This window comes from Carettochelys insculpta, chromosome 2 (assembly GCF_033958435.1).
Source record: "Carettochelys insculpta isolate YL-2023 chromosome 2, ASM3395843v1, whole genome shotgun sequence".
Classification (NCBI taxonomy): domain Eukaryota; kingdom Metazoa; phylum Chordata; order Testudines; family Carettochelyidae; genus Carettochelys; species Carettochelys insculpta.
Window position 1 is genome coordinate 173,934,845 of NC_134138.1, and position 21,777 is coordinate 173,956,621.

The 21,777-nt window shown below is 41.0% G+C and overlaps 1 protein-coding gene across 1 annotated transcript in view; it reads right to left on the reverse strand.

Moving 5' to 3' along the window:
- Positions 1 to 21,777, reverse strand: part of ABCA13 (ATP binding cassette subfamily A member 13) — a 316,624-nt gene that overhangs the window by 141,751 nt on the left and 153,096 nt on the right. The window contains exons 39-42 of the mRNA XM_074986018.1: positions 19,679 to 19,875; positions 18,601 to 18,758; positions 17,624 to 17,854; positions 7,882 to 7,987 (exon numbers count right to left, since the gene is read on the reverse strand). Of these exons, the coding sequence (XP_074842119.1) occupies positions 7,882 to 7,987; positions 17,624 to 17,854; positions 18,601 to 18,758; positions 19,679 to 19,875 (692 nt within the window). The remainder of the gene's footprint in view (positions 1 to 7,881; positions 7,988 to 17,623; positions 17,855 to 18,600; positions 18,759 to 19,678; positions 19,876 to 21,777) is intronic.

The window sequence follows — 21,777 nt, forward strand, 5'->3', positions numbered from 1 at the left end:
TTCTTAGTAGTAGTTTTCCTGCTGTACAATAGAACACCATAATACTTCAGCTTCAGATACACCTGAATAATTTAGTTATTCTGAATTTTGTGATGCAGCTACGTAAGTTATGATATAAATTGACCTTGCAAAATAAAGCAAAGTTAGTAAATGCCAGAATTAACTTTATGTAGACAGACTGGAGGTGGCAACCAGTTAACGAATTAGCAGGCTTTCAGTATTTCATTTTTACCCTCTTCAGGGTGTGGCATTCCTGCCACCCATTACTATATCATCCAAAGTCTCTAATGCAATAATAATCGTTTAAAAAAAATCATCCCAGGCTTTTCAGTTTCATTCACTGCTGTAGTATACACTGAAATTCATTATTATTTTGTTTCTTTTATTGAAGTAGCAGAAAGTACCTTTGAAACATCACTACAAGGGAGGGAATAATTGTATTTCAATTTTACATGGAGAATTAAGTCAAAGTGTAAAGATCAAAATTTAGCTCACCTTAAATTTTGTTCCCCAAAATATATAATTTTTCCTTTTCTGAATTTAAAAAGACCATGCACTGTAATGTACCATGGGTTTTATGGTAGTAATTTCTTTCAATAATACTTATATAATGCTTACAAAATCTATTTTTTTATGTTTAACACAGTTAAAAATATTTTATGTAGTCTGAGAAGCCACAGCACAGTAAGGTCACATGTATGTTTGCCTTGTATATGTAATATGTAAATTTAATATGTAGATTATTATACTTTACATAATACAATGACTTGCAATTTACATGAAAAGTAAACACAGAGCCTTTGATGATGCTAATTTTATAATGTTCAAATAAAGTACTGTAAACTATTTACCAAGAACTGCCTTGATTTCCAAACGTCATTCTATTTTATGCTACATTAGACTTTATTACAAACACTTTCCCCCATTCACCATGTTTTCATTTTCTTCTATAAAATAAACTAAATTTAGAGTATGACACAATAATTTCTCTCTAAAAACTGATGGATATCTCTTCTAAAGACTTTTACTAGGCATGTCAATCTGAGTCATACAGTGCAGGATTATATATTTGCTCATCATTACTCAATGGAGAAACAAGGAATATCTAATTGAATTAACTCAAGAAAAAGCACAGAGATCAGAACTATCTAAGCAAGTCTGGAAAAAATGACAGCAAAATGAAATTGAGAATAGGGGAATGAGAATTCAAAAAAGCTGTATTGGGCTGTTGAGACAAGGCCTTAAGAATAAATATATGGTTTAACACCCAGTATACGTAAGGATCTGGTAATTTGTTTCAATGACTTAAACTTCTGAAAACTAACTGAATTATGGGGCAGAGGGAAATTCATCACAAACAGGGAAAACTTCAAGTGCCAACTTTAGAAAACTCATATTAATGAATGAGAAAATGAAGACCTAATCCAAAAAAAGGAAGACGGGGGTGGGGCTAAAGGATCTGATTGGTGATGTGGACAAATAGATAATGTTATTGAGCAGTTACAGTTAAGATAAGTGCAAGCATTTTATCTCTACTACCTGTTATTTTTGCATCTGCCTTTTCACTTCACTCTTTTAGTACATTGAAGTAAAAGGACAACCACAACCTATATGTATTTCTAGGAGTAAATTCTGGAAATGTTGTAGAAGTAAAACAAGTAGGATCACGACAATGCCTGTTCAGTAAAAGCCACATGCAATACATCTACACTGTGAGAAAAAGTGGACAAAGCATATTCGTAAATCCAGTTAGCTAATTTAGAATAAATAGCAGTGAATACATGGCAACTATTTTTCTAACTTGCACTCACAGTGCAAGTAAAGCATATAAAGCAGGTTCAGGCAAGGTCTGGCCCACCAAGCCTTTTGATCCGGCCCACTACCTGCCTCAGCTTGCAGATTCATTGAAGTGACACATAGCCTTGAACTGGAGAGGGGACTCTGTGTGATGCTCCTGCCCCCAGAACAATCACAGGAGCCCCCCAGTAACCAGAACCAGAACTAGCCAATAGGAGCTGCAATGATTCTGGCTGGTGGCAAGGGCAGCAGGTAAAATCTCCCCCCCACAAGGCGTGTGCGGTACAGAGAGGCACATGGAGAGTGCCGCGAGATGTTTTGAGCAATCTGGGTCTGCAGCAGGCAAGGATCCTGCTTTGGCATCCCACTCTAAGCTCCTCCTGGCCAGAGACTGCCTCTGTCAACTCACCCTGTCCCACTCCCCAACTCCCTGCCCCTGGACATCACCCAATCCCTTGAAATCTACTTTCCCCTTTACCCAAGTCACAATTCCCTCCCAGATCCTCCTCTCCTTCCCACACACCTCCTCCAGGCCAGAATCCTCCTCTGCATCCATTCCTCTGTCCCTGGTAACAACCCCGTCCTTCACCCAAACTCTCTCTCAGACTTCTGATGCTGGGTTGGTGAGTCTAATTATAGAACATACAACTAGTTTGGAATCTCTGCCCTGTTTTTGACAGACTGCTCTGAAGTTGGCACTAAGAGCCATGAACTACTCCAGACAGTGTGATATGGCCACCAAATTAAAAAGTTCATATTTGGAACCCAACGCCTCCTGGTTTGTGATGTGCATCTTCATAGAAACTGGGATAATAATCTTATCCTCACATCATGAAGCCCAGCCTCTTGGACTCTTCCTTGTTAGGGGCAGGAGTTAGCACCATGTGTATAACTGGAAATAACTGTCCATGGTAAAAAAAAAAGTCAATGGTAATTTTTGGAAAAAATCTTATGAAACTCTGAACAAAGTTCCTCTTCTCTGAATGTTTAAACATGGGAAGTAATGAAGCTGGAGTACTCCACAGCTGATGATTGCAGACTCACAGAGTTGATGACTGAAGAATATTCAGCAGTTATCCATAGTGTCCTGCAGGAATTTTGCCTGGATGCCCAAGGTAGTACCCATTCACTTTAGAAAATACTGATATGCTTTAAAGTCCTTGAGCATAAAGAGGAAAATTCCAGCATCGTAGAGTCATCTACAAGGGAACCAAGAGGTGGTTTGCTGGGCCAACAATGCTGCTGCTCTCTCATCACAGGATCTACTCAGAGTAATGCTTGAGGTCCAGAGGAACTAGGTGCAGCAGTCACCTGCAACAGCAAATGTGATGATATGGGAGTGGAAGCCATCATCAGAACCAGTGATCTCTTCTTGGGATAGGTTGAGGAGTGTAACCTATGGGATGAAAGAGTGTTCCAAGGAGGCTACTGAGCATACAGGTGAGGATGACATTGTTAAACAGTAGCCACTGGGCCAACAGTCTCTCTCCTGACTGCAGAAAAGATGCTGATCTCAGAAATGATGGTGATCCAAGAGTGATCTTGAGCCCTTGTCAGGTGGTGATGAAGTAGAGGATGACTTTGAACTGGACATGAAAGAGTCCCTGAGGTTCTCTGGTGACAACAGGGGAGTCAGACCTAAGGGGGCAAACAAAGTTGCCTGAGGCCCAATATGGGGCAGCTTTGGTCCAAAAGAGGAATGGGGGATTAGCGCAAGCCATACTGAATGAGGTACACTCTCATCCAGTGATGGGAGAGGTGCTATTGCCAAAGCTAAGGGTAGTATCAAATTGTATAAAGGGACCTGCCACCAAGACAGCATATATGTGCCAGCACTGAGGGAGGCTTTGGTGTTGGGCCTGGAGTCAGCCTTTGCGATGCATTCTGAGGCTGTGGTACTGATGAACCCAGCAACTCTGCAATATGGACAGAAGGTGCCAAGAGTACAACTGAGGACAAGGAGGAAAAAGCCATGGAACCAGAGTGCTCTTGAGTCAGTTGAGAAACCAGGAATGAGAGGCAAATTGGGTATGTTGACTCCAACTGATATGCCACTGGTGTGGAGAAAGTGGGTGCTGGTGCCAATGGCATCAATTCCGAACTCAAAAGACAACCTATGGCCAGAACAGAAGTTGATGATATGGGGTCTTGATTATCTTAGTTTGGAGAGTAGTTGAACAGACCTCCATGCCACATGCCAAAGGGACTGAAATTCCAGTAAGTATTGCTCTTTGAGGACTATAAGCCCCCCTGCACTGTGGAGCAATCCTAATTCATTTTACAGGACCTCTTCCTCGCCACACCAGAGTGTATGCAATCCCTTTCCCTCTTGGTGGAAATGCCAGAGCTTGAACATGAGGTGGCATCACCTGTTGGATCCAACAACAACCAGGGCCTTGGTACTGAAGTGATCTCTAACAGGCATCTTCAGGTCTCACTGGGCTGAGTCCACTTAGTGAACATCTCGCAGACAGAGCACTGCTCTTCTGTATGTAATTCACTGAGACACAAGCAACTCATGTGGGAGTTGCTGTTGGAGACGCCCCCACACCCAGATGGACAATCTAGAACCCTGGTGAGGGCATCACACTGGGGCAACCATTTCCCTAATACTATTCTAACATCAAAGTTAACCTAAGATAATAAACAACTACTACATACAAGGAACATTCTCAAAAACAGAAAATGAAAGTGAGTGGAAGACACAGCACAGAGCTCTAGCTTCCACAATTAGTGGTAAGAAGTAACTAAGGGGGTTAAGGTACCACCTCTCTGATATGTTCAGGGTGGAGCTAAGGATGCTGGACATTAATGCCACGCCTAGAAGTACTGCTAGGCAAAGTGCTCCAGCTCTAGTGTACTGGGAGCACACACCTATGCAAAATACAGAGTCAACGAACACCAGTTGCTCCACTACCCTGCTAGCTACCTCTTCCCAACTTGATACATTTCTACTGACTGTGAGAAGCCAGTTTTCTCTGTGTGCGAACATTAATTTTTTTTTAGTAAGACATGCAGACCTCGTGTTGAAAGATTTATTACAGTCCATCATCCATCTTCTTTTTTATGCAAAACTCTCCAGGGGACAGAAAAGAAAGTTCTGTTTAAAAACTCTCCAGCAGCAAATATGTCTGCAGATATATTATACATACTGCCCTCCTGCCATCTGCAAATTCTGTAATTCTGTCAAAAGTAGGCATGTCCACCCAGGATTCAAAAGGGTTAAGGCCATAAAGTCATTTAGTCTGAACCCATTGTGCAGACCAATACTTTTCACCAAGCTACGTCTGAACTGAGCTTATAACTTACATTTAGCTAAAATAAGTTTTCCACAGTTATGCAGTACTGATATGAGGATGTCAAGAGAGAGAAGTGTCACCACTTCCATTCCTCCAGTGGTTAATTGCCCTTATGGTTAGAAATACACAACTTATCATCAATTTCTCTGGCTTCAGCTTCTAGCTATGGGGGCTTGTTGTGCATTTCTCTCCTAGATTAACGAGGCCTTTATACTGAGCTTTTTGTCTCCGTAGAATTAGACACTCAAATTGCCACCACTTCTTTTTTTTTTTTTTTTAATAAACTAAGTGGATTGAGCTATTTATAATTCTCAGGGTATGGCATTTTCTCTCCCCTTCAATCATTTTGGGGAATCATTGCTGCAGCCTCTCCAAATTTTCAACATTCTTTTTAAAATGTGGATGCCAAATTTGACATGGTATATCAGTTGTGGACTCTTCAGTGCTGTATACATATGTGAAATCACCTCAATATTCCAAATTCACACTCCTCTCCTCCTTATAGGTCCAAAGATCACATTAACCCTTTTTGTGACAGCATCACAATGGGCTCTCATGTTCTGTTACTGGCCTACTATGACCCTTTTTCAAATTCCAACTTTCTAGAACACCAGACCTCATTCCATAGGTATGGCTTGCTTTCCAAGATGTGTAACTTGGTATTCTCAGAAGACTTGACTCTGACACCCTTATACATACCAGGTAGCACTTATCAGAATGTTGTCCAGAATGTTTTGACCTTCTCTACTTAAAGAGCAAATGGAACAAGACATCTTAAATGTTGTAAAAATAGATTTAAAGGGAAAACAGATCATATCAGCTTTCAGCTCTGATACACTCATTTGGCTTTATTATGGACTTGAATTGGATAAATTTATCAATTCCAATGAAAGATCATTGATCCACAAAAAACTTTCTGAAGTACAACAATATGGGAAGTTACTTTCGGTTCCAACAACTGCTTCAGGACATTCATGCCCAGGGCTGAATGTTGCGAGGGATGGGGAAGGGAATAGATAGCCCCACTGTGGGCCCTGTAGCAAGGTTTCATGGGGGAGGCAGCTCTGCATCCCTGGAAGGGGCAGAGCCTCAGCTGGAAGGAGCAGGGCCTGGTGCAGTTAGTTCACAGCACTGCCTGGGCCATGGCACTAGGTGCCCCACCCCCCAGCCCTCAGAGCAAATTGGCACTCTTCTGGCAATTCAAGGAGGCCTGGGGCTCCAGCTGCTGCTGCAGCTGCAGTAGGAGCAGCAGCAGCCAGGAGCTCTGAGCACTTGTGAAACTCCAAATCCTAGTGCAACTGCCCCGCTGCCATCCCCCTTGTGGGGCATGCTCACTGCACAGACTTGACCCTTACAGATTCATGCTAACCCAAAAGTTATTGACATGGACCCTTACATCCATTTTCCTCTGGTTGGTGTGGCCATGTAAGATAGATAGTTCTTCTGTAGGCAAAGCAAATGAGCAGTCCAAGGACTGACTCCAACGATGTTCTCTAGCGTGCTTCATCCCAACAGCTCCCTAACCCTAATTTGCTTAATCTCACAGCTCTTAAATTTTGATCCTCCTAATAATTCAGGCGTTTGCCTTTGTGCCCTTTCAAAATCCACTGAATTCATTTGACAAAGGAAAAGTTTTCAACTGCCTTTCAGTCTGCTTTCAGATACAAAACTACACAGGTCAAGCTATTGCCCATGGAGTATTCTGGTTAACTAACAGAGATAGATAGCTTTCTTGAGCAATTTCCAGAGCCCTTATGTCTATACTTCACAGCTGTCCCTAATGATGAATGACAGTCATCAGACATGAATGAAAATTTCTCCTCCATCTTCCTTCCCATGGAAATGGCATTATCTCTGTACTTTCTTAACTGTAAGTTTTCAGCCTCAGGAATACGGAATTAATGACCAAATGAACAGCCTGGAAGGTTAGGTAGTTACTATAGCTTAAATTAATAGGTACAGTACAATTCAAATATTGATTAGTGTATAAACTGCAATTATTTGACCCTAATGAAAATGCCACATAAAGGGAACAAACAAATCAAACTGCTCTGACACTGCACAGTGCTATCTAATTGGAGTCTTCCATTAATACAGACTTCTATGTTAGTTATAAAATAAAAGGATAACCCTAATCTGTACCTTTTAATCAAACAAGCTTTTTCATCTTCCAGGGAGTTTTCAATGTTATTTAATTTTATTTTTCAGATGAACCCTTGTCACATTTGTTCCCCATTCACATCTCCACTGCTATACATGTACAACAAGAAAAATAATAAGCAGGAATAGTGAATTATCTAATGTATGAGTTACCACACACTATTTGCAGAGAGATTTTTGAAAAGCATTCAGCACTGGCCTCACTGCTTCCATTGATGTCAGAGATAAAACTCCCACAGATTTCAATGGGAGGGGAGCTGAGCCAGTCACAACTGGTTTGAAAATACCAACCCACCATGTTTGCACTTGGTGAATGAGAGTTACAATTAGGTTACAGTTCTCTTTGGCACAGGTCCTCTGTCTTGGGGACAGCGTTGTTTGGGGCTTATTGTGACAGAGGACACAAACCTTGGCTCAAAACGCCCCTTCTCAAAGTGAGAAGCATGAGGAGAATTACTCAGTTACTTCACATGCACAGCAAAGGGCACTCCCAGAGCACAGCAGGAACCTATGGTAACATTCTTCACATGATGCCTAACCTAGGAAAGTTTCACCCTGTTCGGCTACAAGTCTCTTGCTTGTATGAACACAGCTGCTTTTGAGGAAAGATTAATTTTCTACTTACAGTTTTGGTAGGTTGGTTCACAGCTATTAACGTCAGAGAGCCCTGAATCCACTGACAAGGGAACCTGCGGCATCTTCTCTGTGTCCTGCAGCAACTTCAGAAACACCTTTTGTGAAATAGAAAAGAATGAGATCCTATTTGTTGTAATTGCCTTTCACCTTTCATCATCTATGGTGTTAGACAAGGATGTAACACCCCATTCCACTGTGCCGGAATTCGGTTCCAGTATAAGCTTGCATAGAAAATCAGAAGAACTTATAACTCCCGTGAGCACCTTCAAGAGGTCTCACTAGAATTATAAGTAAATTGGACCCTATCTTGGTAAAACCTCCTGTTTGGGAGTGTACATCTAGTTCTGATTATAACAATGTTAAAAAATGTTCATGGCTATATTTAGTTGCTCCCACAAAGGAATCCAGTACTGGCTATACCAGAAGTACATAGTGACTAAGGAATCCACCATACAATAGATAATCAAAATCAAATTCAAATACATCATCTTTATGGCAAGGCAGCTTTTTGTTCCACTGAGAAACTGCACAGATTATGTTTTGTTTAGTCAATATAATTGCCATTTAATAGCGATTATGGACTGCCTAGCTAACTGTGAGTGAACTGTTCGGGCCATTACCTCAAGGACAGAGAAAGTTAAATGTCTCATGCTGTTTCTGTACTACAGCCTACAGAAGGATACCAACTTTCCAGATCCATAACTTGACTGGCTCCTTTGAGACAATTTGGTTCTGTGAACCCATTTCCAGTATTGCAAAGCAGGAGCTCATAACTAAAAACTGAACTAAATACCTCCTGCAATTAAATGCTTCACTCACATACCATGGTATTTTGAACTCCCCACAAGCATTAATGAAGTTATCCTCAATACTCCTTAGAGTCAGGAGTACATCACTGACCCTACTGCACAAACAGAAACAAAACTATGCCAATTGCAACTTATCCAGTGCCCCCCAAGGATTGTGACAGAGCTGGGAACTCAGTGGGAATGTTGTTACCAGTACTACAATCTCTGAACTAAGAGGGGGGGATTAGGTGAAGGGCATGAATAGGTTCCCCCCTACACCATGTCAGTATTGATGTGTGTCTAAGCGGTGGGAGAGAGGGAAGCCTCCTTAATAAGGTGGAGAGAGAATAAAAAGTAGATGGTGGAGGAAGAGGTTGAGGAGAACAGTGAAAAAATTGAGACTGCCCTTGCAACCAAAGTATGTCTATTATTTCAGCAGCATTGTAGGATCCTTCAGTCCCATTTAACCTAATTTCTGATGTAAAAACCAAACTGATAAATATTCATTGAATTGTTTATATTAGAAAGCAGCTGCTGGTCAAAAACGGGCTGATGAAACAGCTGCCAAGATCCAAGGGGTTAAAATGAAGGAAACAGTCAAAACTCCAGTCCTAAAAATGTTCAACACTGAGGATATTGTGTGTGTTTATTTTTAGCTTTTCTTCAGACATGGAATGTCCTAATCCTGCTACAGTTGGACTCAGTGGCAAAAAACGTATAGATTTAAATTGTTGAGGAGAATGCTCAGAGCCATTAATTGTACTTCTTGTGCCAACAGCAGGGCAGCTGACAGATGTTGCCAGGTTCTGGGCAGGGATGGGGCAGTTCTGGGGCCCCAGAAAGGCAGGGGCTTCAAGCAGAAGAGGCTGGGCTAGCCTCCCCCAGCCATTCCTTCAGTGCCACCCAGACCTCCAGCAGTGATTTAAAGGGTCCAGGGTTCAGGTCACTGTCATTGTTGCTACAGCAGCAGTGGCAGTGGCTGGCAGCCCATGGCCCTTTAAAAGGCCCTATCTCTTGGGCATCTGCCTCTTCCTCTGCTCCCAGTCATCGGTGGGCCTCTTCAACAGGGCAACTGATGCATAAGATTTAGCAAACACCAGGAACATATTTATTTAGCTGTAACATTCAGGGCTCATCTATATGGCTACAGTTTGAGCTACGCATGTGTGACAAGTAAGTCTATATTAATGGAAAATAGGAACGTTTTAGATTATAGCTGCAACATCCACAAGGGAGTTAACACCACAGAAAATGAGGCCCATTCCTAGTCACACAAGTGTAATCCGAACAGTGGCACAATATATACATGACCTCAGAAGAAGGCAGCTACAGAGAGTCCACCAAAGAAAGAAAGAACGAAAGAACCTGTCTGCATTTCAGTGAGACGAAAGGAGGTACATAACAATCGCCAGCAGATTCACACCAGAAGGGACCTCCCACTCTATAATCATGTAAACTGGTTCCCCACATAACACAGAGCTCAAAATTGCCCTGAAATAAGCCCGGATTGAACTAGAGAAGATGAGACATGGATCAATGAGAGATCACGACTGAAGGCAGAGAGCCAAGATGGTATTCAGACCAGACTTACACTACATTCATATTAAAAGAAAAAGCAGTCAAGTAGCACTTTAAAGACTAGCAAAATGGTTTATTAGGTGGGCTTTCGTGGGACAGACCCACTTCTTCAGACCATAGCCAGACCAGAACAGACTCAATATTTAAGGCACAGAGAACCAAAAACAGTAAGCAAGGAGGACAAATCAGAAAAAGATAATCAAGGTGAGCAAATCAGAGAGTGGAGGGGTGGGGGGGAAGGTCAAGAATTAGATCGAGCCAAGTATGCAGACAAGCCCCTATGGTGACGCAGACAGACTTCTAACTCCCTTAGACAAAGGGTCAATGGGCACAAAACAGACATCAAAACACTCCAGATCCACAAACCATTTAGTCAACATTTTAATGGAATGGGGCATTCTGTCAATGACCTAAAGGTATGTGTGTTACTGAAAAGGAATTATCACGCCGTTTTGGAAAGGGAAACAGCTGAGCTGGCTTTTATATTCAAACTCGGCACATTAACACATGGTTTAAATCGTGATGGGAACTTTCTGAGTCCCTATGGCCACGTCTACATGTGCACGCTACTTCGAAGTAGCGGCGTCAACTTCGAAATCGCGCCTGTCACAGCTACATGTGTTGGGCGCTATTTCGAAGTTGAAATTGACGTTAGGTGGCGAGACGTCGAAGTCGCTAACCCCATGAGGGGATGGGAATAGCGCCCTACTTTGAAGTTGAATGTCGAAGTAGGGCATGTGTAGACGATCCGCGTCCCGCAACATCAAAATAGCGGGGTTCGCCATGGCGGCCACCAGCTGAGGGGTTGACAGACGCCCTCTCTCCAGTCCCTGCGGGGCTCTATGGTCACCGTGTGCAGCAGCCCTTAGCCCAGGGCTTCTGGCTGCTGCTGTGGCAGCTGGGGATCCATGCTGCATGCACAGGGTCTGCAACCAGTTGTCGGCTCTGTGGATCTTGTGTTGTTTAGTGCAACTGTGTCTGGGAGGGGCCCTTTAAGGGAGCGGCTTGCTGTTGAGTCCGCCCTGTGACCCTGTCTGCAGCTGTTCCTGGCACCCTTATTTCGATGTGTGCTACTTTGGCGTGTAGACGTTCCCTCGCAGAGCCTATTTCGATGTGGTGCTGCCCAACGTCGAAGTTGAATGTCGACGTTGCCAGCCCTGGAGGACGTGTAGACGTTATTCATCGAAATAGACTATTTCGATGTCGCTACATCGAAATAAGCTATTTCGATGTAGCATTCACGTGCAGACGTAGCTTATAGGGGCTTGTTTGCATACTTGGCTCAATCTAATTCTTGACCTTCCCCCCCACCCCTCCACTCTCTGATTTGCTCACCTTGATTATCTTTTTCTGATTTGTCCTCCTTGCTTACTGTTTTGGGTTCTCTGTGCCTTAAATATTGAGTCTGTTCTGGTCTGGCTATGGTCTGAAGAAGTGGGTCTGTCCCATGAAAGCTCACCTAATAAACCATTTTGCTAGTCTTTAAAGTGCTACTTGACTGCTTTTTCTTTTGATAGTGTATAGACTAGCAAGGCTTCTTCTCTGTTACTATTCTACATTCATATTAGTGGAACTGACTAGACCACTCCTGATGACATTTTTCACTGAAATTTAGTGTTTTCTTGAAAATAAAACAATTGATGGAGCTGTAGCTCTATCAACACAATTTTACCAGGAAGATGTTTGGGGCCCAGCACGGATTTCCTGTTTTTTTCCAGAAAGAAACATCTGAATAGAACATCTTTTCAATTTGAACATGGGTGTTTCATCACAATTCTATTTTTCAAAATCACTCAGATGCAGAATGAACACAAATTTCAAAAACCTCAAAAGTTGTAATGAAATGATTTAGCTACCCTTGGCTCAGATCTAAGGTTTATGTAGAAATTATATTAAACTATGGTCCTGAGTCTCCCTGCATCTCCACTTTTGGCTTATTGTTGTTATGTTATTTCTAATTCAGAAAAGGTGGAAAGAGTTAAAATAAAATCTGACACAATAGTGGCATGTTTTCCTCTCACTAGATGTTTCACAGGCATAAGTGACAGTATAGTCTCCCTCAAACAGATAAGATTTTGAAAGGGTACAGGTATTCCACATAATGGACTAAAAACCACAGGAGGGTGAGAGAGAGAAAAAAGCCTCTGTACATACAATAACGTGATACATTTTCCATTAAAGTCAGAGTTCTTTGTTTTGAGATTGAATTGTTTGAATAGGCTCAATAGCACTATTATGTGCTAATCATTTACTTGACAATGCAGAGTCTTTTGATGAGAAAATAGAGAATGAGCTTAGTAACAATGAGAGATGACAAATTACCAGAGATTAATATGTTAGTCTTCAATGTACTGCATGATGTGCCAATATAGGTTGCCATTTAGAAAAGCTTTTTTTCTTGTCTTCCAAAAACAATCAAGAATAGATACCTTTAAACTATATGATTCAGAGTAGTATGCTGATGAGTGTTATATGTTTTCTATAACTGGCTTCTTTAGGTCTATAATTGCCCTTTATGGAAATGTGCTATGGAATTCAAGATGGATCAACTAATAAGATTTTATAGAGGATATTCTAAACACTTTTAAATTTTAAATACACTATATCCTTCCCATACAAAGTTAAAAATACACTCTCTATAACTTCAAAGGCTGTGTATCCACGTGCCACTTCTTCCGGAAGAAGCGGCATGCTAATAAGCTAACCAGAAGATGTTAATGAGGCATGGATGCAAATTTTCCATGCCTCATTAGCATAGCAATACGTGGTTCGGAGTCCAGAAGAAGCTCTTCCAGACTCTGAAGTACACGTGGAGACGTGTAGCCTGCGGGGATCTTCCGGAAGGAAACCCTACTTCAGGAAGCCCCTTCTTCCCCAAAATACTGTCACTAATGCCTGTGAAACATCTAAGGAGAGGAAAACATGTCACTGTTGTGTCAGATTTTAACTATTTTCTCTTTTTCTAAATTAGAAATAATATAACAGTAAGCCTAAACTGGGAGATGGGGGAAGAAAATTTTGGGGAAGAAGGGGCTTCCGGAAGGAGGGTTTCCTTCCGGAAGATCCCCACAGGCTACACGTCTCCACGTGTACTTCGGAATCTGGAAGAGCTTCTTCTGGACTCCGAACCACATGCTGCTATGCTAATGAGGCATGGAAAATATGCATCTGTGCCTCATTAACATCTTCTGATTAGCTGATTAGCATGCTGCTTCTGGAAGAAGTGGCACATGGATATGCAGCCAAAGACAAATACAACCTTTCATAGGCTTCTTTGACTCACCTGGTAGAATTCTACAGCAAGGATAGAATTCACCATTAAATTCTAAAGACTGGCTATAAAAACCTATAACATATCTTTATTACTATTTTAGCTCTCTTATTGCAGGAGCACATTGTGCTAGCTTTTGTACTCTGATATAGCAAAAAGAAAGCCCCTATGTCATAGAGTTTATATATTTATTCAGTTCTGCAGGACTTTGTGGTAAAGGTCCAGTCTCATTTAACAACGTTTTATAATTTAATGTAAAGGAAATCATTATACTTGCTGATATATATTATTCAATTGGACCTCAGTCCAATTACTGGATCTGTAGATATTTCTAAACTACAGCAAAAAACCCATGGCACCAAGTTTCAGAGCCCAGGTCAAGCTGATTTACACTCATGGGGTCAAGCTATGGGGCTATATCAGTATAATGGATACTGTCTGGGCTGGAGCCCAGGCTCTGAGACCTTAACCACTCACCAAATTTCAGAGCTCCAAATCTAACTTGCATTGGAATATCTATACTTTTAGCCCCATCATCCTGAGATCCCTATCCAGTGACCTAGATCCACATAGCTATAACCTGTGTGTGGGCAAGCCAACTGTGTGCATTAAAAGCCTTATAGATTTCTTCAGCACTTCATATAGTTACAAGGTATGTTCCAATGCGGTGGCATTCAACCTGCCCAGACTGCTGTACTCCTTCCAGGAATCTGATTTGTCTTCACCCCTCAGAAAATCTTGCTTATAAAAATCAAACAAGAAATTAAAGTGCACTGTACACTGTTGCTGAAAACATTGCTTCCTTATTTTTACCATACAATTATAAAATAAACCAACTGAAATATAAATATTGAATTTCATCATCATCATCAACAACCACCAGAAGCTCAGCGCCCATTGGTGTCTGATGCCTCTCTCATTATTTCTTCCATCTTTCGCTGTCCAGTGCAGAGTGGCTTAGTTTCTGTAGACTAGCTCCACACCAATCTACTATATCATCTACCCATTTTCTGTGGGGTCTGCCTTTCCTATTCAAACCGTCCATTATGCCAAATACGAGGGTCTTGATTCTTCATTCATCATTCATTCTGCAAATATGCCCAAACAGCTGCAACTTGCATTGTATAACCTTCTAGGTTCTCTTTCAGATGTATCTTCCAACATAATTCCTCTTTGGTGACCTTTTGCATCCATCCTATGCTCAGGATCATTTTATAATAACCCCTCTCGAACACCAATACTCTTCTCTTCGAATCTTTCATTATCACCCATGCCTCACATCTGTACAACATACTGATGCATACACACTTTTTCAAGACGCTCAGCTTCATTCCTAAGTTAATCGCTTTGTTTTTCTATATCTTACCCTTCAAACTCGCTCTTGCTTTTGCTATTCTAGTTGCTATTTCCTTCATACAGTCTAGATCATACACTATGTTGATCCCCACATACATGAACTTCTCTACGTTCTCTAGTTCAATCCCAGTTACACTGATCTTCCTTCCTATTTCCTTATCTCCAAATACCATTGTTTTTGTTTTATCAATGTTCATAACCAGTCCATACTGCTTCCCTTCCTCACTTAGCACCTGTGCCATTTTCACTAGCTTCTCCTCATCTTCCTCAATGACAACGATATCATCCGTGAACCTCAAGTTCTTAATTCTTATCCCATGCACAGATACCCCTTCTACCTCTTCCTTTATCTTGTCCATTGCTCTCTCTAGATGTGTGATGAAGATACTCGGCAATATCAGATCTGCTTGTCTCATGCCTCTTCTCGTTCTAAACAAACTTCCAAACTCTCCACATGTTCTCACTGCTGCCTCTGCATTGTCATTGATATTCCTCAACAACCATATCAGTCTGCTATCCATTCCGTATGACTCCAGCACAACCCAAGTCACTTTCTGATCCTTACTGTCAACCACCTTCTGAAAAATAGACAAAGCAAGTGTAGATGTTCTTGTTCTTTCATTGAACTTTCTCTGCTGTCAGTCTCAGTGCCAATATCTGCTGTATGGTACTTCTATCTTTCCTGATCCCTGCTTGCTCAACCGCTAGATGTTCTTCTACCTGCCTTCTCAGTCTCTCCATCAGTATCATCACGAGCACCTTGCCTAAGTGACTCGTTAGGGCAATTGTTCTGTAGTTCTTGCACTTCGATGCACTTCCTTTCTTGTGTATTGTCACTAGCATGGATCTTGTCCATTCCTTAGGTGCCTTCCCTTCTTTCCATGCTATGTTATGTAGTCAGTGTATTTCCTGAATCATACTTTCTCCACCATATTTAATTATCTCTCCCGTGATCTTATCATTTCCAGGGCTCTTGTTGTTCTTTAGTCGTTTCACTGCTCTTTCTACTTCTTCCTTCAAAATATTAGTCTCACTCCTGATACTCAATGGAGATATCTCTTTCAATTCTTCCATCAGTCTCTCTGAAACACTAGGGTTCAACTGTGCTTTGTATAGATAAGTGAAGTATTTCATCCATCGCTACATAATCTTCTCCTTGTTCATGAGCATCTCTTCATTTTCATCTTTGATCACTATTTGCTTCAGCTGCCACTTCCTATTAACATTCCTAATCATCTTATCCACCTCACTGGTCTTACATTTGCTGTAATACTTTTCTATATCTTCACACTGCTCCTCTAACCATTTAGCCACATTTCAGTAAATAGTATATAGAGCAGTATAAATGAGTAGTATGAAATTTTAGCTTGTACTGACTTCGCTGGTGCATTTTTCTGTAGCCTGTTGTGAAATTTGGCAAATATCTAGATGAATTGAGTACCTCTTAGAAGACCCTTCATAATCCAAGGGTACACATACCCCTAGCTGAGAGGTAGAGAGTATATTTAGGAAATATGGGCTATGTATTTCCCATCATTGTAGTCTTATTTGTATGACTAGAGTTTCCTTTTTTTATTTTTATTTTTAAATAAAATGTCAATTCTAAACTGGCAAAAAAAAAAAAGGTCTCAGTGTTTCAAACTAGAGAACTGCTAATCGTTTTTAATATCTGACCCTATTATTTTCTACGTGCTTAGTTCATCTTGCAGAGCTACAGCAGATAATTGACGTCCCAGATGACAGGCTTTCCAGAGTCTTGGTTTCATAAGCCCAGAAAAGAGATAAGTGGCTTCCCTAGAAGGCATTCTCTTCAGACTGTTACTAATAATACAACATACCTTCCCACTCTTAGGGCACAGGGTACATAAAATGACTGACAGCTTACTATACACTGTGTGGTGAACTATCTCAAGAAGTACTAAATTACAAAAATGTGCATTTTGTATGCTTGTCAGTTGTTTTGTTCTTGGTCACATCCTAAGTTTTCTTTCTGTACATGTTCGCTTAGGACTGTCCACAGAACTAAAGGAGATCAATGGAAAATCCTAGTTCTATCAAGTGCTGTTGAGCGGATTGTCCACACACAAAAAAGCAGATCAAAAGAGTGATCTTCTCTTTTGAAAGATAGCATCAACATAGCCCCCGTTCTTTCGAAAGAATGGCCCAGGGATCGAAAAATGAGGTGCCATCACGATGCTCTTTCAAAAAAAAATAGCATCTGTGGCATGTCTACACGTTTCCTTTTGAAAGAAGGTGCTCTTCCTGAAACAGGAGTGGAAGAGCACTTTCAAAACGAGCATCATGTTCTTTCAATTTAATTTTCAAAGAACACTTTATATGTGTAGATGCTCCACTGGATATTTCAAAAGAGCCCCTTCTTTTGAAAAATATTTTGAAAGAACTTTCTAGTGTAGAGGTAGCCACAGCGGTTTTGGGGCAAAGCAATATCATGTAAAAATTTTCTGAGACCAGTGAAGACAGGAACAACCTTTCAAAAGACAATATTACCCTTTTGGATGGATCAGACAGCTGGCATGAATTACAGAAGGAAGGTGTTTTTTGCCCTTAAATACAACAATTTTTTAAAAAAAAATCTATATGCAATTGAGATGTTTTTTCATGCTTCCCTCAGGAACCTGTCCTGAAATATTAGGCAGTAAAAACATTATCAAGAAGAATGGAAGCTTGAAGAGTATCTCTGGCCACAGACATTTAATATACAGAGAGAAACAAAGTACCTCTTCCAAGGTGGTGTCTGAAATGCCATAGCCAATCACATGTAGATATTCAAGGTTTTCATCCATTGCCTGAAAGAGGCCTTTAAAGGAGGCCTTATCTGCTTTTGCTGGAATCACATAGGTCAGCTCACTTCCACTATTCTCTTTTAGGAATGCTTCTGGTACATAGGACTGTACCAGAGATGTAACTTGAACAGTGTTCTTGGGATCCTGGATTTCAAACACAGAGGGCTATGCAGAAAGGAAAATAATAATAAATGGAGCTTATATGCTATAAGGCAGTTTCAAAGCAGGTCAAACTAAAAACAAATTTTGGGCCAAAGCTGGAAACCGTTCCCCAGGTGTATAATCCCAGTGAAGTTCCTAGGTCTAATCCTCTGAGAAAGGGCAGATCTACACTACAGTGGAAGGTAAAATTCAGATACATAATTCCTGCTATGTTACATATGTAGCTAGAGTCAATGCACTTTAATTTGGACTTCTGAGCCATCTCCACTCAGGGAAGTTGACTTCCCTCACTCCTAAAGGGGGCAGGAATATCAGTGTCAATGAAGGAACCCTTTAAATTCTATTTAGTATGTCCCTAGTAGGCATGCTATATCTAAACCTGGAAGTTTGACTGCAGAATGGTTGATGTTTCCCATCGTGAAGATGTACGCATACAGATTATTCACCATGAGGAAGGGATTACAGGATTTGGCATCTATTCTGCAACTCAGCATATTACTAATGTTACTATGTTGCGAGATTATTTTGCATGAAAATTAATTCAAGTAGGAAGGTTGTGAAAAACATTTGTTATCCATCAGGGTTAAATAAGCCAATTCTTTCCTGCATCCATCATTAAGTAAGGTAAAAACATTGCCATATTTAACTTGCACGCGAGCTACAAGAAATGTTGCAAGGTTCTCTCAGAAAAAGCAACATGGCCATTTCTTAGCAGGAAGATTATGATGTGCAGAGCTTCCTTACCGTACCTTTTTTATGAGTGTTAGGCTGTATCCCTGGCCATATGTTTCCTTCAGGTAAGAAGGAGGACCATAGCACCTGAGCTGCCCATGCTGCAAGATGGCAATGTGATCACTGAGCACTTCTGCCTCATCAAGATGGTGAGTGGTAAAGATCAAGGTGCGCCCTATGCAGGAAGAGGCAGACACAGATTTGATGGATTTTAAAGTGTTTTCTCATGAGACACACTTCCCCTGCCCCCAGGAGGACACGTAAGGGGATAGTAATTCTATAAATTTACAAGCACGCAGAACACAGGCACAAAATGCCTGCTAACGTATGTCCCACTACACTGACTGGAACCATAAATATAATAAAACTTTTCACAGTTTATACTGGAATCTAAGAGACACAGCAATAAGTAGTTGCAATTTCAAGGCTGAGGAGGTGTTTCACAAGCTTAGGTAATTCTTAAAATCTTAACTCTGGTGTCATTTTCAATAGATCATTCACTGTGGTTTGTCCCAGCTAATAGGAATCTGAGGTTTCTGCTACTTATGCACAGGTGTGACTACTTGCCCTTTCCTGGCTTTTGCTTGCAGCCACTCTGCAATCATGTTCAGAAAAGAAAAAAGTATCATTTAAAATATAATAATAATCCAACTTGTTCAGCCTTTATTAATAAATTAAAACCTACAGTCAGTTTTAGCTTGTGATACCTGAAAATTAATGGAATGGTTTCACTGATAAGTAGTTCTTTTATAAGAAAAAAATATTGATAGTTATATGAGAAACAGAAGGAAGTGTGAACCCCCTCTGGAAATGAAAAATCAAAGAGCAATGAAAATAGGATACAGCACTTCTCATCCAGGGCAGGGTCAGGATGTATTCATAGATAAATTGAAGATTTTATAAAAACCACTAGACCAACCACCTTTGCTGATGACAAAGAGAAGTAAGCTTTGAATTTTAGTTCTCTGTTTTAAAATTTCAAGAGCTGAATGGAAGAGTTAGGTGTGTTAGGATATCTGCACAGCTGGAGAAATACTGCTCAGAATCGCCCTTTGATGGCAAGAATGTTAGCTAGAACATGACTTGAATTCGTACCAGTTCTGTACTTCAACAGAATATCCCAGATTTTCCGACGTGAACATGGATCCACACCACTGGTGGGCTCATCAAGAACAACAGTCTTTGAGTTTCCAATAAAGGAGATAGCAACTGAGAGCCTTCTTTTCATTCCCCCAGAGAGGGCTCCAACATGTTCATGCTTATGGTGGGATAAATCCACATCATCCAGGGCTCTGGAATAAGAATGCAAATAAAACCATAACCTTTGAGAATCACAAGCCTTTTGAGATCAGCTGGCACATCATCCAACCCACAATGGCAGTGATCAAAAGTCACATGTATGCAAAATATTCATGGTGGTTCAAATACAGCACAGCCTGTATAACTCTTGAGTCTTCAGGTATTCACAGAAGAGAAGTAACATCAATAATGAAAATAAGTTATTTTAACTTCATGCCCTCAATATCCTCTAGAAATAAGCTTTTATTGACCATTGTAAGAGGAAAAAATAAAAATAATTCAACATTATAGGCCTCAACCATGGACCAAGTGAAGTCACTGAGGGCTTGTCTACACTACCACCTTCCTTCGAAGGACGGATGGTAATTAGGGTGCTGGGAGTTTACTAATGAAGTGCTGCCATGCATAGGCAGCACTTCATTAAGCAAATTCCCCCCCGCGACAACTTCAAAGTTTTAAACTTCAAAGTTTTAAACTTCAAAGTACCGGCACGTGTCTAGCTGCGGCGCACCCGCCAGTATTTCAAAGTGCCGGGGCAACTTCAAAGGCCCCTTACTCCTCAAAATTTTGCCAGTGTGGTTATATACATATTAAATATTTCACAGTCTTTGAACTATCTTCAGTAGACACCTAGTCTCCTGTCTCTACAGGTTCTCATACAATCTAATCTAAATCTTACTGAAGTCAACGAAAAAACTCTCAGGGCTTGTCTACACTACCACATTCCTTCGAAGGAAGGATGGTAATTATGGTGTTGGGAGTTTACTAATGAAGTGCTGTTGATGGCAGCGCTTCATTAAACAAATTCCCCCTCAGTGGCAACTTCGAAGTTTTAGACTTCAAAGTACCAGCACGCATCTAGCCATGGCTCACCCGCCGGTACTTCAAATCATAGAACAATAGAGCTGGAAGAGACCTAAAAAAGCCATTGAGTCCAGCCCTCTGCTCTAAGCAGGACCAAACCTATCAGATCAGCCCAGCCAGGGCAACGCTGAAGTACCGGTGGGTGAGGTGCAGCTAGGCGCATGCCAGTACTTCGAAGTTTAAAACTTTGAAGTTGCCACGGGGGGGAATTTGCTTTATGAAGTGCTGCTTATACACGGCAGCACTTCATTAGTAAACTCCCAACTCCACAATTACCATCCTTCCTTCGAAGGAAAGTGGTAATGTAGAGAAGCCCTGAGAGTTCTTCCACTGACTTCAATAAGATTTAGATTAGATTGTATGAGAACCTGGAGAGAAAGGAGATCAGGTGTCTACTGAAGATAGTTCAAGGACTCTGAAATATTTAATATGTATATAACCACACCAGCAAATTAAAAACCCACACACTGATTTGAAAAAGAAAACAGTTATAAGAACAAAAGGATAATCAGCATATTCTATTTCTTTATACAAAACAATATCTTTCAGATTGCAAACTTGCTAAGAGATTTCCGCCTCCCCCACACATGCAAGCATTTACACTGCTGTGGAGTCTCCTTGCACGAATGGGAAACCACACAGAAGCAACAGTATGAAGCTCTGATGAATTCAGTGCCTGTAAATAGGTGTCAGATTGAAAGGCAAAACCAACAGAACAAACAATAAGAACCACAGCAGAGCAAATCGCCCCCTACTTATCAATCAGAGTGGCTGAAGGTTCGCCTCTTGAGAAAAGGGGTAATTTATTTGCCACAGGCTATTTAGTCCTTAGCCATTATTTGATGCTGCCTCCATGTATTGTGTGGACACCTGTCCAATAAAAAACAGACTGCAAATCCACCAACTTATTTCATGTCATTCAACAGACACTGGCTGCTAATTGCTTTCAATCGCTACCAACCTGGGTTGATTTGAACTGGCAAGCAAAAGACAGGATATCCCAGTACTTATCTGCTGAGTGATCCATCACA